We start from the raw sequence: 17,936 nt of genomic DNA, 5'->3' as shown, positions 1-17,936 counted from the left end.
TGTATAGGTCTCAGACTCCCTAACGACCCAAACTGACATTAGGGTAAAGAGGCTCCACAACAGAGTGTGAATAGCATGTGAATGAAAATCAGACGAAATTATATTCCAGCCCTGGCTAAGACTTTAGGCAAATTTGTTCTTCTCATAGGTAAAATGAGTTTGAGAGAGATGGTCCTTAAAAGACATTCCAGCTTTGACTAGGATGTTAAGTCCTAGCACCTAACACCAATGGCCTAAAAGGTCAGAGTAAATTTTCCATCCATCAATGTGTAAGTCCCAATTCAATGCCACTTATAAATCTACCTCTTAGAAGCCAATTTGAGGTAGTAAAGGCTCCAAGGTCAGTGGCTATACAATGGACCCCAGAACCAAAGGTACCAAACAAGGATTTGAGAGGCAGGAACCTAGGATAAAAAGCTAGTTTAGGGAGGGGCCACGTCAACTCTGCATATCAAAGTAATGAAGTCGTGCATGAACCAAGAGGACATGATAACAAAGGGAGTATAAAAGACTCAAACAAGACTCTAAGAGGCAAGCAAAGAAAAGCTAAGAGGACACAGCATCTAGAAGCTTTGTTCCCAAGATCATGACCCTAGAGGGATGTCACAGGCGTCCTCTAAGATGGCCCCCAGTGATCCCTGCCTTCCCTTCTACAGGTGGGGACCATGCTCATCTAGACAGCAATTTCAAGTATGCAGGTGGGGCTAGGGAAGTGGTTGGACATGGTTACACTCAGTAAAAGGAAGGAGATATGAGCCGGAAATAAGGCCAAATACTAGCACCCAGACTTTATCAACAGCTTCCCTATGGCCTAGAGCAAGCCTTGACTAAAAGCCTAGTTTGGCCACAGAATCTATATATGTTTGGTGGGTACACCTGGAATAAAATGATGGAACTGGAGCTGGTTCAGAGAAGCAACTGCCCTTAGAGAGGTGCTACCATAAACAGACACTCAGATTCTGACTGAGGCTTTCCAGCCCACAAAAGCAAACAGTGAGAGATTCCAATCATCCCTAATCATGTAGTACTTTGGAGTTTATAATGCCCTTTTACTACATAAATTATCTCATTTCATCCTCACTACAAATCTATACAGTAAGGTTATTCTTTCTCCTTCTACAAATGAAAAAGCTAAGGCTGAGAGAGTTGAGATGACTTACCCTCCACTAGATCCACAGCCAGAAAGGAAAGGAGCTGGACCTCTTAAGCGCCCCGAAATTCAGATATTTATGTCAGATGGCTGTGCCCGACTCAGACCCTTCTGCAAACCAAAGCCAATCATCTCACTTTACATCTAGGCTTCTATCCAGCCCCACCCACTCATTTAACAACTCTCTCCTCCCCACTACACATATGTCCTTTGTAGAATTAAACAATTTCTCAGCTACTCTTAACTGCCTTCTCTTGGTAAGGACTGGTACAATAAGAATCTGGTTTCTTTAAAATCCTAGACAAACCCCTTCCAAGTGAAATGGGGCTGTTGAACCCAAACTGACCTGGATGATTATTTTTTTAACAAAGAATGAGAAATTCTAAAACAGTGAACTTTTTAAATAAATAAAACTTATTTCTTCAACTTTACCTAACCTTTCTAAAAAAATTTTTTCAACTTCTAACCAAGTACCTAGTGAACTACAATAGAATCAGAACTAGACAATAAATACTCTTCAATTGAGTTCTACAAACTTTATAGTATATGAAGTATACTACATGCCAAGCCTTATGCCAGGAGCTTTCTGTCCGAACCCTTGAAGAGCTTATGGTATATCAAGGAAGGCAGGCACATATACAGATAACTTCAGCAGCATAGCATAGTGGGTAAGATTATATAGGCTCTACCATCCTCCAGAGCAGCACTACGTGACAGGTAATTAGACTATTCAAAAACCTTTGTTAACAAAGCTATCTCTATACCTTTGGGGCCATAGGCTCTGACTGCCAGATTAGTCAACAGGTAATGTATTTGATAAAGACAGCAAGGGTTTTCTACACATATCTCCAGAGTTATCCTGCCACTTTCTAGCTATGTAACCAAGAACACAAATTTCTCAGCTACAAATTCTTCATCTTGAAAATGGGCATAATAATAAAAACAGCCCTACCTACTTCCAAAGTTGAGGATGAAATAAAATAACAGATTAAAAAGAGATAAACAGATCTGAGTTTGGGTGAAAATACAAAGTACCCTGGGTGAGCGACACCTCCAAGGCTTGAGGAAAAAGCCCAGAATGTGTACCAAGACATATGAGACGGTTTGAAAGGAAGAAAAAAAATATGATCCACTCAGACAAGCCCTGATTCCAACTTTTCCAACAAACTTTAACAGAGGTTTTAGGCTGGGCACAATAAAAACAGAGATAAAGTACAACTCTCCTCCTTTCTTCCACTTTTGAGAGAAAATATATATATAAGGTACTAGCCTTTACGTTAGAAAGTTATTCAGTGTCCTGAGGGTAATAAAGAAAGCTCTGTACTGTTACTATTTTATTTCTTAAACTGTTGCGGGCACATGAGTATATATGCATTATCTTTTATATTTTGTTGTATATCTTGAATATTTCATAATATTTTTTATCGGCAGTAACGAAAGAAAGAAAAGAAAGAAAGAAAGAGAGAGAGAGAGAGAGAGAGAAAGAAAGAAAGAAAGAAAGGAAAGAAAGCGAGAGAGAGAGAGAAAGAATGCAAGCAAGCAAGCAAGCAAGCTCTGTTGAAGGCCCAGTTTGATATCTTTCTCTCTCCCTAAAAGTCTGACACCAGAGCTTCTGGATTTCCTGAAGAATCATTTCCCACAAAGGGAAATGTACCACAGCAATGCATGTCCCTCAGCAATGTATGTCAAAGCTACCCAACAGGAAATGAGGGGCCCCATGAGGCTCAAACCCAAGTCCTGTAGACCTAGGAAACCACTCCCCTCAAGGGGACCTCATCCCTTCCTTGCCAGACATCAGTTCTTAACATGAAGGCTCCACATTCCTAAGGAGCCCATGGTAGAATTCGGGAGGGGGCAGTGGGGGAGGCTGTGAATTTGGATGGGAAAGAATTTACATCTTTATTCTCAATATTCTCTTACTGAAAGCTAGCATTTCTTTCGATTACACATTGTAAGCACCCAACTACAATATTATTAGCAGTATCTATGATTTTGTCACCAATAGAAATTATAGACATTTTCATGTCACATTACATTGCTGCAGATATCTCAAAATATTATTTACACTTGTCATCACTTCAAAACTAGGGTAGTTATTAGACCTGCAGCTAGATCACACATGACTGCAATCTTCCTGTCCTACGAGCCCTCATGCGAGGTGGCTGGCCAACTGTGAAGCAACTCTGCCCAGTTACTGTTCAGCTGCCAAACTGTGAGACCCCATATGCTAGCACTGGTGACTCAGACATCTATGATGCCCCCTTTCCTCCAACCGACCCCAAGTCCTAACCACTCCCTTCTGGTTCTCTTCTGCCTCCACCCAATCTCTCCTTCCAGGAGACCTCCCTAGCCACCTAAGCCTAGACCAGACCACACACAGCTTTCTTAATCCTTAGCTTACAGTGTCTACACTGCCTGGTTTTGTGCTTCATTAAGCCTGTGAATTGAGTTGTATTTAACAGTCTCTAAATATATATTCTCACCTCCACCCCCAGACTTAGACTTCTTTGGTAACCCTAAGTTCCTTCCGTAGGGCAAAGCAAATAGTAAGGGTCCCCGATTCAAATGTCTAAGCCTACTTCTACCAATAACCCACTATGGAACTTCAATTTGATGCCTCTCTGGATAACAATTTCCTCATACATAAAAATAAGTGGGTTGAACTAACTGATGTTTCCATCTCTTAACTTTTGAATTAAGCAACCACTTTTTATCTCCCCAAGATCTGAGAAAAATTATGGGGGAAACTGAAAAGCCTCCCCCAGCTCTCCCAGGCAGAGTTAGTCACTTGCTCCTCTGGGCTTCCCGCAGCCTTCTGTATGTATATAAATACCTCTATTATAACATTTATCACAAAGTTTTGAGAGAGTGTATAACGTAGTGTCTGAGATGGAGGTAGGGAGAAGAGTGAAACTGCCTGGTTTCAAATTCTGGCTCTACCCTCTAATATCTGCATAAATTTGGACAAGTCACTTAATCTCTCTATGATTCCCCTTCCTCACCCATAAAATGGGGCTAATACCTAGCACACAGGATGAGTGTAAGAACTAAATGGAATAAACTGTTTGGAATAGTGCCTGCCACACAGTTAGCACTAAAAATGTTCGTTGCTATTATTGTCGATGTTATTAATGTCTTACTAGGCACAGGGTTCCTACTTTAGCTGGATCTCTGTCCTCCCCTATTCTCTATCACAGCACTGTGTTTATGTTTTCTTCCCTAGCACTTACCACAAGATAATATACTTATTTATGTATTTATTTTCTATCTGCCCACTAGACCATAAACTCCATGAGGGCAGAGAACCTGTCTATTTTGTTCATCTTTACATTCTCAACACCAAATATATTGCCTATCCCACAGCAGACATTCAAATATTTGTTGAATAAATAGTACATGAGCTGGCACTGTTTGCTGTTTGCTAAATAAATTAAGCTAGCTAAGGGTGATCATCAAAGCTGAGGCATGGGCAAAGATGATGTCCTAGCTGCCCCAGGATTACTGTGACCCTCTCCCCAGCCCCCAATATTAGCCTCAGTCAAGCCCCACCCACCTGCCCTTGGCCCCAGTCCAGTTCTGGGAGCCACGCTCAGCTAAAAATAGCATAGCCACCAAGATGGCCAAGCCATTTATAGCCTTGGAGGCAACAGCAACTAGCTGGGTGGTCAAGCAGGGCTCTGGCCTCCCACTCCATCAGGGGTTTATTGAGAAGGCAGCCTACACTCCACAAACATGCCTAGATGCCTATCCTCCAAGGCTCTGTTCTAGATATACTGAGTCAAACCAGTTCATGATTAGAGGCCCCCAACACTGACAGTCACAACTCCAGACTCTCCTGCGACCCCTCACACATTCTGCAGAAAACATTTCGAGTTTCAACAGGCAATGAGGCCTGAGTCTAAGGGAGGTTCCAAGCATGAGTTTCAGGCCGGCTTCAGAAATGCAGGCCCCAGAGTAGCACAGGCAGGCACAGATCTTTACTGAGAAAGTGATTTAGCATAACTGGGTGTACGGGCATCAAAGAGCCAAGAGGTGACAGGAATGGGATGGCCTCCTAGCAGAGCACCCGCCTTCACTGCAAGGTCAGGCCTTTAAGATGGGGATATACATCCAACAAGAGAAAAATTCCAATCCTCTGGTTCCTGCAGAAGGCTCTCCAAAGGAGAAAAAGACAGCCCTTTTCTTGGCTCTCTTAGAGTCACTAGGGCTTGCCTAACTAACTCACCAGAAGGAAAGTAATATTCTCTTGGCCTTGCCTAGTGCTCCTTTAACAGAGCAGGGCCTGAGAAGATGGAAGGAGTCTAAGACTTAAGCAGCAGAAGATCTGCCTATAAGACAGGACAGAACCCAGTTTCTTCACCTATAAAAATGGGTCTGATAACACATTCCTCACGTTCTAATAGGGCTATTGTGAGACTTTTGTAGGAAAATAGCTATGTGTTTATAAAATATAAACTTTAGAGAACATATAAATTGACTGGGTATGTTGAATCTGGTTTAGAAAAGTGGCAGCTTTAAGGGCAAGTAAAACTGTGTTGTGGGGATACAGTTTTAGGCATTAATAAAGGCTACAAAGTTCCTGGCTACATAGAAAGCTTGTCTCCAAATCCTCTAGCAAAGCCCATTCCATGAGCCACTTCTTTGCAAAACTGAGTTCCTGTCTGAGTCAGAGACAAACTTCCAGACAGGCCCAAGGGGACAACCTACCAGAACAATAGTGCTTGGGCCTCCAGGTTCCCACAAACCATAGCCATTCCCAGCACCTAGGGTCTCTGAGACTTCCCTCCCTGTGTTCAGTATTATTGTGATGACAGAAACTAATTTCTGAACTGAGAAGAAGAAAGACCAAAAGAGAGGCCTAAGTGGTATAATCAACACAGCCAGGCCTCTGAAATACATTGTGTGAAGGACTATCTCCATAATCTCAAGCTCAAGTCAGGAAGTGGTTCTGAGGGATATTAGAATGCCTCTTACCTCCCTGTCTGTCTGTCTGTCTGTCTCTCTCTCTCTCTCTCTCTCTCTCACACACACACACACACACACACACACACACACACATCCCTTCCTGATAGCTAGCTAATGCCTAAAATTCAAAACTTCATCCCTTTACCTTGTGTCTAATATATAGAATATCTCCTCCCCCCACCAAAAAAAATTCCATTTTATGTTAGGCACTCATATTTTAGGGTAAAAAAAAAAAAAGGGCATATTATCAGTTATAAACAGGGATGTCACTGAACAGCAGAGATGCTCTTTGGGGCTACTTCACAGTTTGACCTACATCTGCCTACTAGTCTTTCCCTTCATAGCCCAATGAGAATGAAACTTTGAGCTACGTTACAGGGGCCACGGAGACAACACACAGAGAAACAAAATTAATATGCAAAGACCTATCTTCAAAGCAACAGCTTGGGTGTCATGCTTGTACATAAGGCAACCCTGGCCTCACCTAGAATCCAGCCATTGGGGTACCTGGATCACACTCAGCCCAGACGAGGAAGTTAAAAAGGGGGCTTCCTAAGAAAGGGTCTACTACCAAAGCCAGTCTCTGGATCCATCCATGAAACTTCCCAGTCACGATGACCCATGTTTCCTTTTCTTCCTTGTCAATGGGTATCCACTGTACCATTCCTTCACTTGAGCTTGCCCACCCTCAAAAAGAACCCAGCTATAAACTTTCCCCACTCTGCAGCCCACTGCTTTGGGCAGAACACAGGGACACAGTGAGAAAAATATGAAAACTGAATTCCTTCTAAGTCTTGTGTAAAACAACTTAATTTTAAAAGTGTTCTTTTCTTCTGCAACAGAACACCAGAGCTTCTGCTGCCTGACAAGTCTCCATGAGTACACAGGAAAAACCAGGACAAAACAAAAATATCATAGAATTCCTATCCTTATCAGTCAAAAGAAACAGAATAAGTCACAAGTGGTCCCAGAAATTATATCATGCCCACGTTGAGAAAAGGCCATTTAACTCCCTGGTGGTGAATAGGATTCCATCTAAGGAATTGCCTTGATATTTCAAATGGGCACAGCTAAGAGGCGGCAGATTACCTAAGGGAAGGGAGGGACTAGGGTTCTCATGCTTGTTGGAATAGAAAGGCACACCTGAACACCAATAGAGTTGGTCCAGCCGTGGCTTTGCCTGCCCAACCCAAGTAGCCTCAACCTCCCTGTGCTGCCGAGTGCTGAAACTGGCCAAGAGCAACAGACTTATGTGCCCAGGCCATTCTTCTAGACAAGTAGTCCTGAAAAGGGGTCTTGGCTTGCTGGTCTGAAAGGCCAAGATGCTACAAAGGCAGACTTCTCACTGCCAACAAAAGACATCCCGAAGAGGGATGAGGAAAGTTGTTCGACAAGGACAGTGACATTACCCACGGCTCCTGAACAGAAAGAACTCCTTGGACTATTGTGAACAGGCAGTGCCATGTGTAGGTCTTCCATCAACCGTACATGTAGAAATCTAGAATTCAACTTGCCCACTCGAGTACCTCGGTTCTGAGTCAAAGCCGCCAGCCCAGTCCAGCTGGTGACAAGGCCTTACCTGCTACAGTGGACTCCTCAGAATTGGCCCCCGAGCCAGCTCCTGTGGCCTTCTCACTGTGGCTATGGCTGAGGCTCTGGCCGTGATGCAGGAGGAGCCCCCAAAGGAGCCACAGGGCAAGACGGGTGCACACATCCATGACTCCAGGTCTCAGTCAACATGCGCCTGATACGGACACCTTGGGACCCCAGAGGCAAAGCCGGGAGCCCGGGAGTACAGCCGTCGGTCCTGGAACCCCAGGCAAGATGCCCTCGAAGCGCTGCAGCTGTCCAGGCACTCGCGGGCCTGCCTCCTCCGACAGCCAAAGGTCAAATGCTCCAAGTTTGGGCTCGGGAGGAGGGCCGTCGCCTCCCGTCCAACAGTGGGTCCGCCGGAGTTGTGGCGGCCTGAGCGCCGAGTCTGCTCGGGCCGCTTCCGGAGAGTTAAGACAGTGTGGCTGCGGGGACGCTGTCAGCTCCGCAGCCGGCTACACCCCTGTGGGAAGGGGCAGGCGGGCGGGATTCTCCCGCCAGCAGGGGAGTGGGGAGAGAGGGAATAGAGGGAAAGAGGAGAGCACCTGGCCTCACCCCACCGAGAAGCGGCGAGCACCACAGGCTCGGGGAGGGCGTGCGACTCGCAGGCCCCAGCGGGCGTGTGCAGCTCCGGGATCCCAGGCCTCCTAGGCCGAGGTCAGCGCCCCCGCCCAGTCCCGTGCCCAGGCAGCCGGCGGTGCCCAGGTTCAGCAGGCGGACGGGCACGGGCCAGGCCCGGGACAGCAGCTCCCGGGCTGGCGGGCGGTGCGGGGCGGGCCTGGGGCGGGCGGGGGCGTGCTCTCCCGCAGGCCCGCCCCGCGCCGCCCGGCCCCCCGCGAAGCCGGGGCCCGCCCCAGCGCCGGCTTTATCCCGGAATAACCTGTTGGAGGCAGCTACCGGTGCCCCCAGCCCCCTCCAGGCTCTCCAAGCCCTGGGCTCGCGCTAGCCTCCGTCAGGACCCCTCTCCCTTGCCAAGGGTCGAGTCCTGGCCGCCCCTTCCCCCAAGAGTTTCAACGGCGCTAACCGTCCGCAAATGGGCGGGCGGGCCCCTGACACGCAGTTGCTCAGGTAACCCAGGCCTGCGGCGGCAGCGACGACGGCGGCAGTAGCTGCCCTGCTGGGATCTACGGGCCTCAATGCTGCTCCGCTCGCAACAGCTCTAGAGTTGGGCTGGACAGAGGCCCGCGACACAAAGATTGCCGCCCTGGGCTTCTTGAGGCGACAACTGTCCGGCCCGATTCGGCCCAGGGCGCTCTCCCAGCCCCCATTCGGAGCCGGCTTTCCAGGCTCCGCCCCTCGCCGCGTCTCGCAGCGAATCGATTTCTGCCTCTCTGCCACTAGGGAACCCGCGCTCTTTGTCACCCGTGTGCAGCGACCCCTGGTGGGCAAATTTGGGTGCTGCGCACAGAACAGGAGCTTCTGGAAGGCCCTGCCCCTTTGCAGAGGGTTGGGAAACCGAGCGAGGACCCGGCTTGGGGGAAGCCCATTAGGGACTGCCAGTATTTTCAGAGGAAATGATGCTAGAACACAAAATGAAACGTCTAAACTATTAAAGGTAAAATTGCTCTACACATCTACTAAGTGTCGGCCAGCGGGTCCAATCGGCCTTCCATACACCCGCTTCCCGCCTCATCCAAGCTAGGTAGGATGCCCTCCCTTAATTTTCAGTCTGTTTTCCTACCTGCCTCTCAAATCCCCTCCCCTTTGAGGTTTTTGTGGGTAGAGCCTGTAGCTGGTTCCTCCCCGCATCTCACTCTCCTCCCTGCTTTCTGTGTAGTTCGGAGGAGGTGTTGAGAATGAGTGCCCCAATGAAGAGAGAGCCGCTCCTGGGCCTCCTTCAACAGAGCCTGCACTTCCTGTTCTTTTGTCAAGTATGCTGTCAACAGATCTTTACTGAAACCTGCTCTGTGCCCTACCCTGTCCTTGGCAGTGGAGGCAGGAGAAGGGATTAGGCCCAGTCCCTCCTCTGACTGACAGTGCTAAGCCAGCTACCTGTTCTGAGTAAGCCCTCGGAACCAGGAACACGGATTTGCCCAACAGCTGCCTGGCTTAAGGGTCAGGCTGTTGATATAAAAATACACATCTAACGTCATCTACTACACTCTTCCCACTCTTGTTAAGCTCCAGTCGCACTAGGCTCTGTTAAGTTCCTCAAGCATATAGAAACTTAGTCACCTCACAACCTTTGTATCTGGTGTTGCTTCTGCCTGAAACACTCTTCTCTCCCAGTTCCCCATATAGCTGGTTTCTCATTCTTCCATATATATATAGTTCAAGGTCTTATCTTCAGAAACTCTTACTCTGACCACCCGCTCTGATACACATGTCTGCCTCCTCCCACCCCATAGGATTGTGAGTTTTCAGAGGTCAGGGGCTAGGCCTCATTAATCTCTGGGAAAAGAGGATCCATTCATAGGCACTGCACATAATAAGTTGACAAGAGTTAATTTACTCAAATACTAACAACTATGTGCTGGGAAATTGGCCAGAGCAGAAAATGAGCCCCTAACCTAGGTTCTAGTAGACTTATATTCTCTGAACCAAGGATCTTAAACTCAAATGGCAAAGTGGGCAGATAGGTAATTCAATTGAGAGAAGTAGGTGGAAATAATAGGGAGTGATGAGGACTGTAGCACATTGCAGAGCAGGCAGGAAAGTGGACTCAGTATTGATGGATCATCTTTACAAGAAGTTGGAAAACTGGACTTTTATATGACGTGTCCCTTTTTTTGGTATTAGCAACTAATTTTTAAAAGTGTAAAACCCTGTATAGGCCACACAAAACACATCGGCAGATTAAATTAATCATTCAGACTGGTAGTCATTTCTGCATAAGCCAAACTGCCCGCCTGTTTATTCATTTGTCTAAGAGAACATACAAAAAAGTAAAGTAAAGCATACTAAACACAACTTCCTTTAAACTCAACTGCATCATTTCTCTTAGTTACCACATGATTTCTTTGGAAGTATGAGCATATGACCCATTTGGTACAATGAGCCTAGGTCTTGGAGGCAGGAAGTGAGTGTCTGTTACCATTTCATACCAAGACCTTGAACCTTTCAGAGCCTGTTGCATTTCCTGTGAGGCTAAAATGGTTTCAGGAAACTAATAGAATTAACATATGATCAAGTTATTCCACTTCTGGGTATATACACCAAAAAATTAAAAGCAGGGTCTCAAAGAGATATTTGTACACCAATGTTCATAGCAGCACTATTCACAATAGCCAAAAGGTGGAAGCAACCCAAGTTTCCATAAACAGATGAATGGATTTTTAAAAAAAAATGTGTATATACAACGAAATATTATTCAGCCTTTAAAAAGAAGGAAGTTCTATATGCTATTATATGGATGAACTTTGAGAACATTATGCTACATGAAATAATTTGGTCACAAAAGGCAAACACTATACGATTACACTAAATGAGATCCCTAGAGTAGTAAAATTCATAGAGACAGAAAGTAAGATAGTAGTTGCCAGGGGCTAGGGGGAGAGGAGGATAGGGGATTGTTTAATCGATATAGTTTCAGTTTTGCATGATGCAAGAATTCTAGAGATTAGTTGTAAAATAATGTGAATATATCTAACATGACTGAACTGGACACTCAAAAATGGTTAAGATAGTAACTTTTATGTTATCTTATGTTATGTTATCTTATCGCAATTAAAAATAACATAGTGTCTGGGAGCCAAAGCCATAGCCTGGACAATAGGAGGAACATTCTGGTCTCCTCTCTGCCTCCAAGATCATACTGTGACATTAGAAAATTTGGTTCCTGTCTGGATCTCAGCCTCTCCAACTATAGGATGTGTATATACCAGATTATTGATCCAGTTCAGCTGTAATATTCTACAAGATAGGATAATCCTAAAACCTCATGGATCTTCCTGGATCAGAAGCTGTGACTCTCCCCTCAGTAGTCCCTATATTTGGTCCTTATGTGAGTATAGCCTCTGCAAGAAGATAGCATTTTATTTTTCATCTCTGTCTTTTATTAAACCTGTACAACAAGCCTTTACCATGTGCCAGGTGTATCTCCCTTGAATCATGATCAGGGCTTTGTTTAATGGATATAATATTCTAACTGATATTCTGCAGATGTTGGTTAAATCAAATTGAATGAACAATTCTTATGCCTCTATTCCACAATTTGCAAAAGCTTTCATATCTATTATCTCCTCCTTCACAAGAGTTCTGCTAGATAAGACAGAGGCTATAGTCATTTTACAGAGGAGGAAACAGGCTGAGGAGATAAAGTGGCAACCACATCAAGCTCTCTTTCTCCTCTGGAATTTCCTCTCCATCTTTCAACTCTCAGCTTAAGTGAAATAAAAGCATCCATGCTCTGATTAATAATGACAGCCTAGCATGAACCTAAAGTTATGATTAGTTAAAATAGAAAGGGAGAGAGCGAGTGAGCACCAGTTCAAAAGCCACCCCTCCCTTCCTTTGGCACCTTCTCTGACTTGCCCCGTCTCTCCAGTCTTCTGCTATGCTTTAGAGTACTTATATAACTGGATCGTGATTATATAATAAGTGTCTATCTTCCCCCATTAGCCCCTGAGCTCATCAAGGACTGCATTTCCTTCATCTTTATATTCTCCCAGGCTAGAACTTTACCCAGTACATAGCTGGTACTTAATAAAAATGAATGAATGAGTGAATGAATGATGTGTGTTCTATACAGCAGCCTAACTGTTCTTCTACACCATAGGCATTCTGGTTATCAAGAGCTTTCATTTAGAAAGTGAGAGAATCTTCCGTAGACGTGTAATAGAGTCCTAAATCTCTTGCTCAGAAGAATTTTGGATTCCTTGAGTTTGGGTTTTGATATCAGTGGAGCTCCCTGGTGTCCAAACATGGCAAGTACAGCTATCACTGAGAAGCTGCCCAGAATCTGGCTGGATAGGGAATGAGGAGATCTTGGCTTCTAACAACTCTTGCCAGGCTAGTTTCACAAAAAGAATCATCTCCCCTGCCAGAATCAGTTCCAGAATCTTTCTGCCAATGTTCACTCATTCATTTAACATCTACTGAATTCATGTTCGTAATAACCCAGTTCCTACTCTCAAAGAGCTCTGGTTTGGGGGAAAATATATATATATGAAGAGCAACTAGTACTTGTTGATAATGTCTTGAGAGGAACTGGTGCAGGGGCAGCTGATGGAGCACAGAAGAGGAACAAGTAACTGCCTAAAGCAGTCACAGAGGCTGTGCAGAGGCACGCAGATGGGGTGAGGGTAAGGAGTTCTGGAATTAGACTGCCTAGATTCACATCCTGGCTTTGCTGTGTGACTCTGGGCAAACTGAGTTGCTCCTGAACACACCAAGGTTGAAGAAGGAGGAATCTCCCAGAGAGGATTATGCCAGATGACCTGAGTACCACCCAGTTTAGAGAACGTCAAAGATGCAAAGGTTGTCCTGAAGGCAAACAGAACCACTATTGTTCTGCCTGCCTGGGAGACCAGGGACCTCCTGGAGAATAGGGCAGGCCCTTGGTCCCCCCCGCCCCAACTCCATCCAGTTATTTCCTCAGAGGGAATCAGGAATAATGGATTGGAGGACATGATTCTAGAATTTAGTTTCATTTGTACTCTGTTCGTTCCCTCTATCTCCTGTCTTTCCCATCACCTTCCCATGGCACAAAAAAACTTCAAGCCGTCTTCGGAGGTAGCAATGAAGGGAGACTCCCACTTCCACTCCTCAGGCAGACAGAGAGAAAAAGGGCAAGGAATCAAGAGGAGCCCCAAGGAGGTTGAGTCCCTGGAGCCACATCAGAGACAAAGATTTAGGGTTAGCCTCAAGAGGCTAGGACTGGGACTGAGCAGAAGACTCTTCCTTGTGGGCCACTGGTGAGCTATAGGAACTGGAGCTCAGGGATGACTAGGCTGGGAAGACCCATTCAGAAGCCACCAAGGCAGAGGCGAGATCAGTTCAGGGCCCTTCTCTACCTCCTCTTCTGTCTCTACCCTGCTCTTTTAGAGGAACCCAATCAGCTTTAGCATTTCGACCTTGAGAAAGGGAAGAATTGGTCAGGGGGAAAAATCTGATAACATCATAGGCATGTGGAAAAATTAACATTTATTTGTTGTATCTTGGGCAATCTGCTAGATGCCACACTTATATTATCTCATTTAATCCTCACAATCCCACAAAGCACATGGTATTGTCATGCTCATTTTAAAATGAAACTAAATGGCTCCATTATGTGCTCTTATAGCACTCTGTAATTTTGTATGATTACCTGTTTAAGATGTAGTTCCCTTGCTAGTTACATCAGGATAGGGACTTGTCTATGTTTTTACCACTGCATCATTGGTATGATACTATACTTGGCTCAGAAAAGATTTTCAATATATATGTGTTCAAGGAATGAATGAGAGAGGTCACATGACTTGTCAAAGGCCACAATATGTCGTGCAACCAGAATTTAAATTCTGGACTGTCTAGCTCCAGAGCCTGTCTGTGATCTCTCTATTATACCCCCAACAAGTACTTTCATATGTTGTCTCACTTCTAAAGGTCCTAGCTTGGTGTTATTGTCTCTCAGCTGCTTATGAGCACAAACCTAGACTATCTGCCACTGAACTCACCTATTCAATGATGAAGAACCAGCCCTTCTGGAGTTGTGCCTTCTCCCTACCCTCTTCAGCTCAGCATCCTCCTTCTCCAAAAAGCCTTTGCTCACAGCCCTACTTACCTACTTGTCTCTCTCTCCTCTGGCCTTATTGCCCCTTCCTATATTTGAGCTATAAAAGTGGGTCTAAGTCACCTGGCCTCAGATGGTTTTACACATATTAGTGCTTTATTAAGGCAATTTAATTCCACAGATGTATACTGAAGACAAATGTGTTCTCAGGCCTTCCTGTGCCAGGCCCAGTGGGTAGATACAGAGATGAATCAGACACAACCTCGAAGAACTTATAGTCAGTAAGGCATAGATAGAATTAACTAGAATACAAAGCAAGATGACCTAAATGGTATGAAAGAATTATGAGCAATATGCTACGTGCATAAACCTTAGTTACTTAATTATATTCTGAAGAGTGTGTTATAGAAAGTCACAGCTTAAAGGTATCATCTGGTTCAACCCCTTGTTTTCCAGTGGAGGAGTCTGAGACCCAAAGAAGGGTAAGGCCTAGGCTAAAGTCTCACTTGCCAGTCTGGCCTAACCAAGATTAGACTTCAGGTCTTTTGAAGGCCAGCCCAGGGCTCTTTCCTCATCTTCTAGTAGCTTCATGTACAGCAGTCCCATATCTCACCAGACCATGAAATTCTCAAGACTATGTCAAATTCTCCCACTTAAGCAAGCTGAACCAGGGCCAGACTTACCCAAGACCAAGGGCTCAGGAAATGCAGTCTGACCCCAGGCTGCCAGGTTTTTGGTCTATTGCACCTTACGTGCACCCTACCTTTACCACTATGAATCTAAAATTGATTTTCAAGAATTTTTTACAGAAAACTTTATCTATCTATCTATCTATCTATCTATCTATCTATTTATTTATTTATTTATTTTAACGCCCACAGCACCAGGTCTTCCTAGGTGGTCTCCCATCCAAGTACTAACCAGGCTTCCTAGATCAGACAAGATCCAGTATGTTCAGGGTGGCATCATCTTAGACCAGAAAACTTTTTTAAAATGAGCTCTTTATCTAGAACACTAGTATATAAATCAGATAAGTCACCCTCTGGTTAAAGAGAAGGGAAGCCAGAGTCGTACTATTTTGCTGCTCTCAAATCCTGGGAAGGGAATTCTAGGAACATATCTCAAAAACCTTTGTTCTGGGACACAATTTTTATTTTTTATTTTTATTTATTTATTTTTTTTACACTGAAAAATTTTTATATTTAGAATTAGCCAGCTGGACTGAGTTTAGATGATCCCAATTTTGTTGGCAATATCCAAAGCATCATAGTTGGGAGCCAGTGAACATATGCCTTCTTCTTTCCATCAGGCCTGATCAGGGTGTTGACTTCGGCCGCGTCAAAGAGCTTTTTCACAGCCTGTTTGATCTGGTGCTTACTGGCCTTGATATCCACAATGAACACAAGTATATTGTTGTCTTCTACCTTCTTCGTGGCTGACTCAGTAGTCAGGGGGAACTTTATGATAGCATAGAGGTCAAGCTTTTTTCTCCAGGGGGCGCTCTTCCGAGGATATTTGGGTTGCCTTCGGAGCAATAGTGTCTTGGGCCGTCGGAAGGTGGGGTGATGTGCCTATCTTCTTTTTTTGTGGGTGTGGACGCCTTTCAGCACTGCTTTCTTTGCCTTCAAAGCCTTTGCTTTGGCTTTGGCTTTAGGAGGGGCAGGGGCTTCCTTCTTCGCTTTCCGTGCCATCTTCGTGAAAAGGGTTTGAGACAATTTTTAATGGCTTCATAGAAGCCATTTTAGTATGTGATTCTCCACTGAACTCTGTCTTTTATGGAAACTCACAATCCTTTCTTCATTATCAAATGCCAAGCACCAGCCATGTATTCCCAGTAGGGTATGAAGAAAAATCAGATTTCCTCTTGTATTTCCAACTCTCCTCTCCTCCACAGACAGGAGGTTTATCCCAAGTGCTGTGGGGAGAGAGAAGAGACCCAAACTCTGTCAGGTGGGGTGGGGGTGGGGTCTGAGGAAGCTTCCCCAGAAGGATCATGGAGAATGAATTTATCTACTCAGTCCTTTATCAGCCTGATAGAGGCTCTAACTTCACTGCCCCATACCATATCCACCTGTTCATGTACTACTGAGCACTTGAAATGAATCTAGCCAAAATTCAGATGTACTGTAAGTGTAAAACACATACCAGATTTCAAAGACTTAGTACAAAAAAAGAATGTAAAATATCTTGTTTTCATAATCAGTAATTTTTATATTGATTATGTATTTAATATTTTGGATATTCAATTTTTTTGATAAGTTGTGCTAAGTAAAACATATTATTAAAATTAATTTTACCTGTTTCTTTTTGACTTTTTTTTTTAAATGTCATTACTAGAAAATTTTAAATTATATATGTGACTCACATTATATTTCTCCTGGACAGCTCTAGGAGAGACTGTCAAGTACATGACAGGGGTAGGTGTGTGTTGCATTGTTGGAAGGGTGAGGACAGCAGCCACGCAGAGAGTAGTCCATTAGGACCAGATTGTGAAAGACCGAATGTATTTCCCTTAGTAATCAATACAGGCAAGAAATCAGGCACTGGAAATAGAATGGGTGAAGACTCAAAGATGTGGGCATGTGCATTGTGTTTAGGGAACATTCTTATACAAGTATGATTATTTTTCAAAAGGCATTTATTGAGTGTTTACTTTGAGCCAAGCATTGACAGCAGGACTTTTACACTTATTCTCATTTTATCTTCATACTACAGGATGAAGAAGAGGTTATTCTATTTTACCAAAGGCAGAATTGAGGCTCAGAAAGGTTAAGCTATTTATCCTCAGAGTTCTCCCTCTTTATCTGGAAAGCTTTTAGAGACAGGGAGCCTGTCTTAAGCGTCCCTCAGTTTTCCTGCACAGCACCTAGCAGCACGCAACTCTGCACGCGGTAGGCGCTCAGAAAATTTGTGTTGAACCAAAGATGTTCATTCTCAAGTCAGAGCTCCACGCGCAACGCCTGGGAGCAGAAGCACCAGAGGGCGCCCACGAGTCCTCTCGCCCGCCTGTCCCCAGGGCCTGGGCAGAATCTCAGGCCTGGGTGCGGCCTTTCAGCCCCAAGCAGTTGCGCGTCCCGGCGAGAAGTGGGGGCAAGAGGAGCCCCACGTCCTCTGTCCGCCCCGCCCCCTCCCCAGAGCCCAGGCGCGCAAAGCCGCCGGGTGCGGTACGACGACGCGACATCCTGTTTTGGGGGCCCGCGGCTCCGCCTGCGCCTGTGCTGATCTTGTCTTTCCTCGGGTGCTGACGCCAGCTCCCCTTCCCCCAGTCTCTGCACCTTCCCCAGGGGTCTGGGGCCTTCCTACTGTTGAATCACCACCACTCTGCACTCCCTCGGGGCTCGGAGCAGGGGTGGGGACTGCCCCAGCCTGACCCATTTTGGCCAACCCCGAGTCTTGGCAATCGCTCGACCCCTGGGCTTGACTGAAGGCACCAGGCCTAGGGGAGCCTGTTCTCAGCATCTTCCAGCGGGGGTTGGTGGAGGCGATACCGGGAGGGGGACAAAAGCTTAGAGCCTAGGCTAGGGCCTCTACCGGGGTGGGGGTGGAAAGGAGGGGACGGGGAGGACTGACCTTGGGAGG

At 45.4% G+C, this 17,936-nt stretch overlaps 1 protein-coding gene and 1 pseudogene across 4 annotated transcripts in view; both read right to left on the bottom strand.

The window, feature by feature from the left end:
• The window catches only part of STIM1 (stromal interaction molecule 1), a 181,420-nt gene extending 172,940 nt beyond the window's left edge, over positions 1-8,480 (bottom strand). For 3 of the 4 annotated variants that reach the window (XR_896932.2, XR_002776663.1, XM_011377442.2), the window contains exon 1: positions 7,695-8,480. Coding sequence is in view for 2 of the 4 variants with exons in the window: in XM_011377442.2 (XP_011375744.1) it covers positions 7,695-7,833 (139 nt within the window). In the remaining 2 variants the exon portion in view is untranslated. The remainder of the gene's footprint in view (positions 1-7,694) is intronic. The other variant, XM_011377443.2, reaches the window with a different exon arrangement.
• A 7,089-nt stretch (positions 8,481-15,569) lies between these two features.
• On the bottom strand, positions 15,570-16,087 carry LOC105303672 (annotated as a pseudogene).
• Positions 16,088-17,936: the final 1,849 nt, after the last annotated feature.

This window comes from Pteropus vampyrus, unplaced genomic scaffold (assembly GCF_000151845.1).
Source record: "Pteropus vampyrus isolate Shadow unplaced genomic scaffold, Pvam_2.0 Scaffold311, whole genome shotgun sequence".
Classification (NCBI taxonomy): Eukaryota; Metazoa; Chordata; class Mammalia; order Chiroptera; family Pteropodidae; genus Pteropus; species Pteropus vampyrus.
The sequence above is the reverse complement of the archived record's forward strand: the minus strand, read 5'-3'. Positions and strand labels throughout refer to the sequence as shown.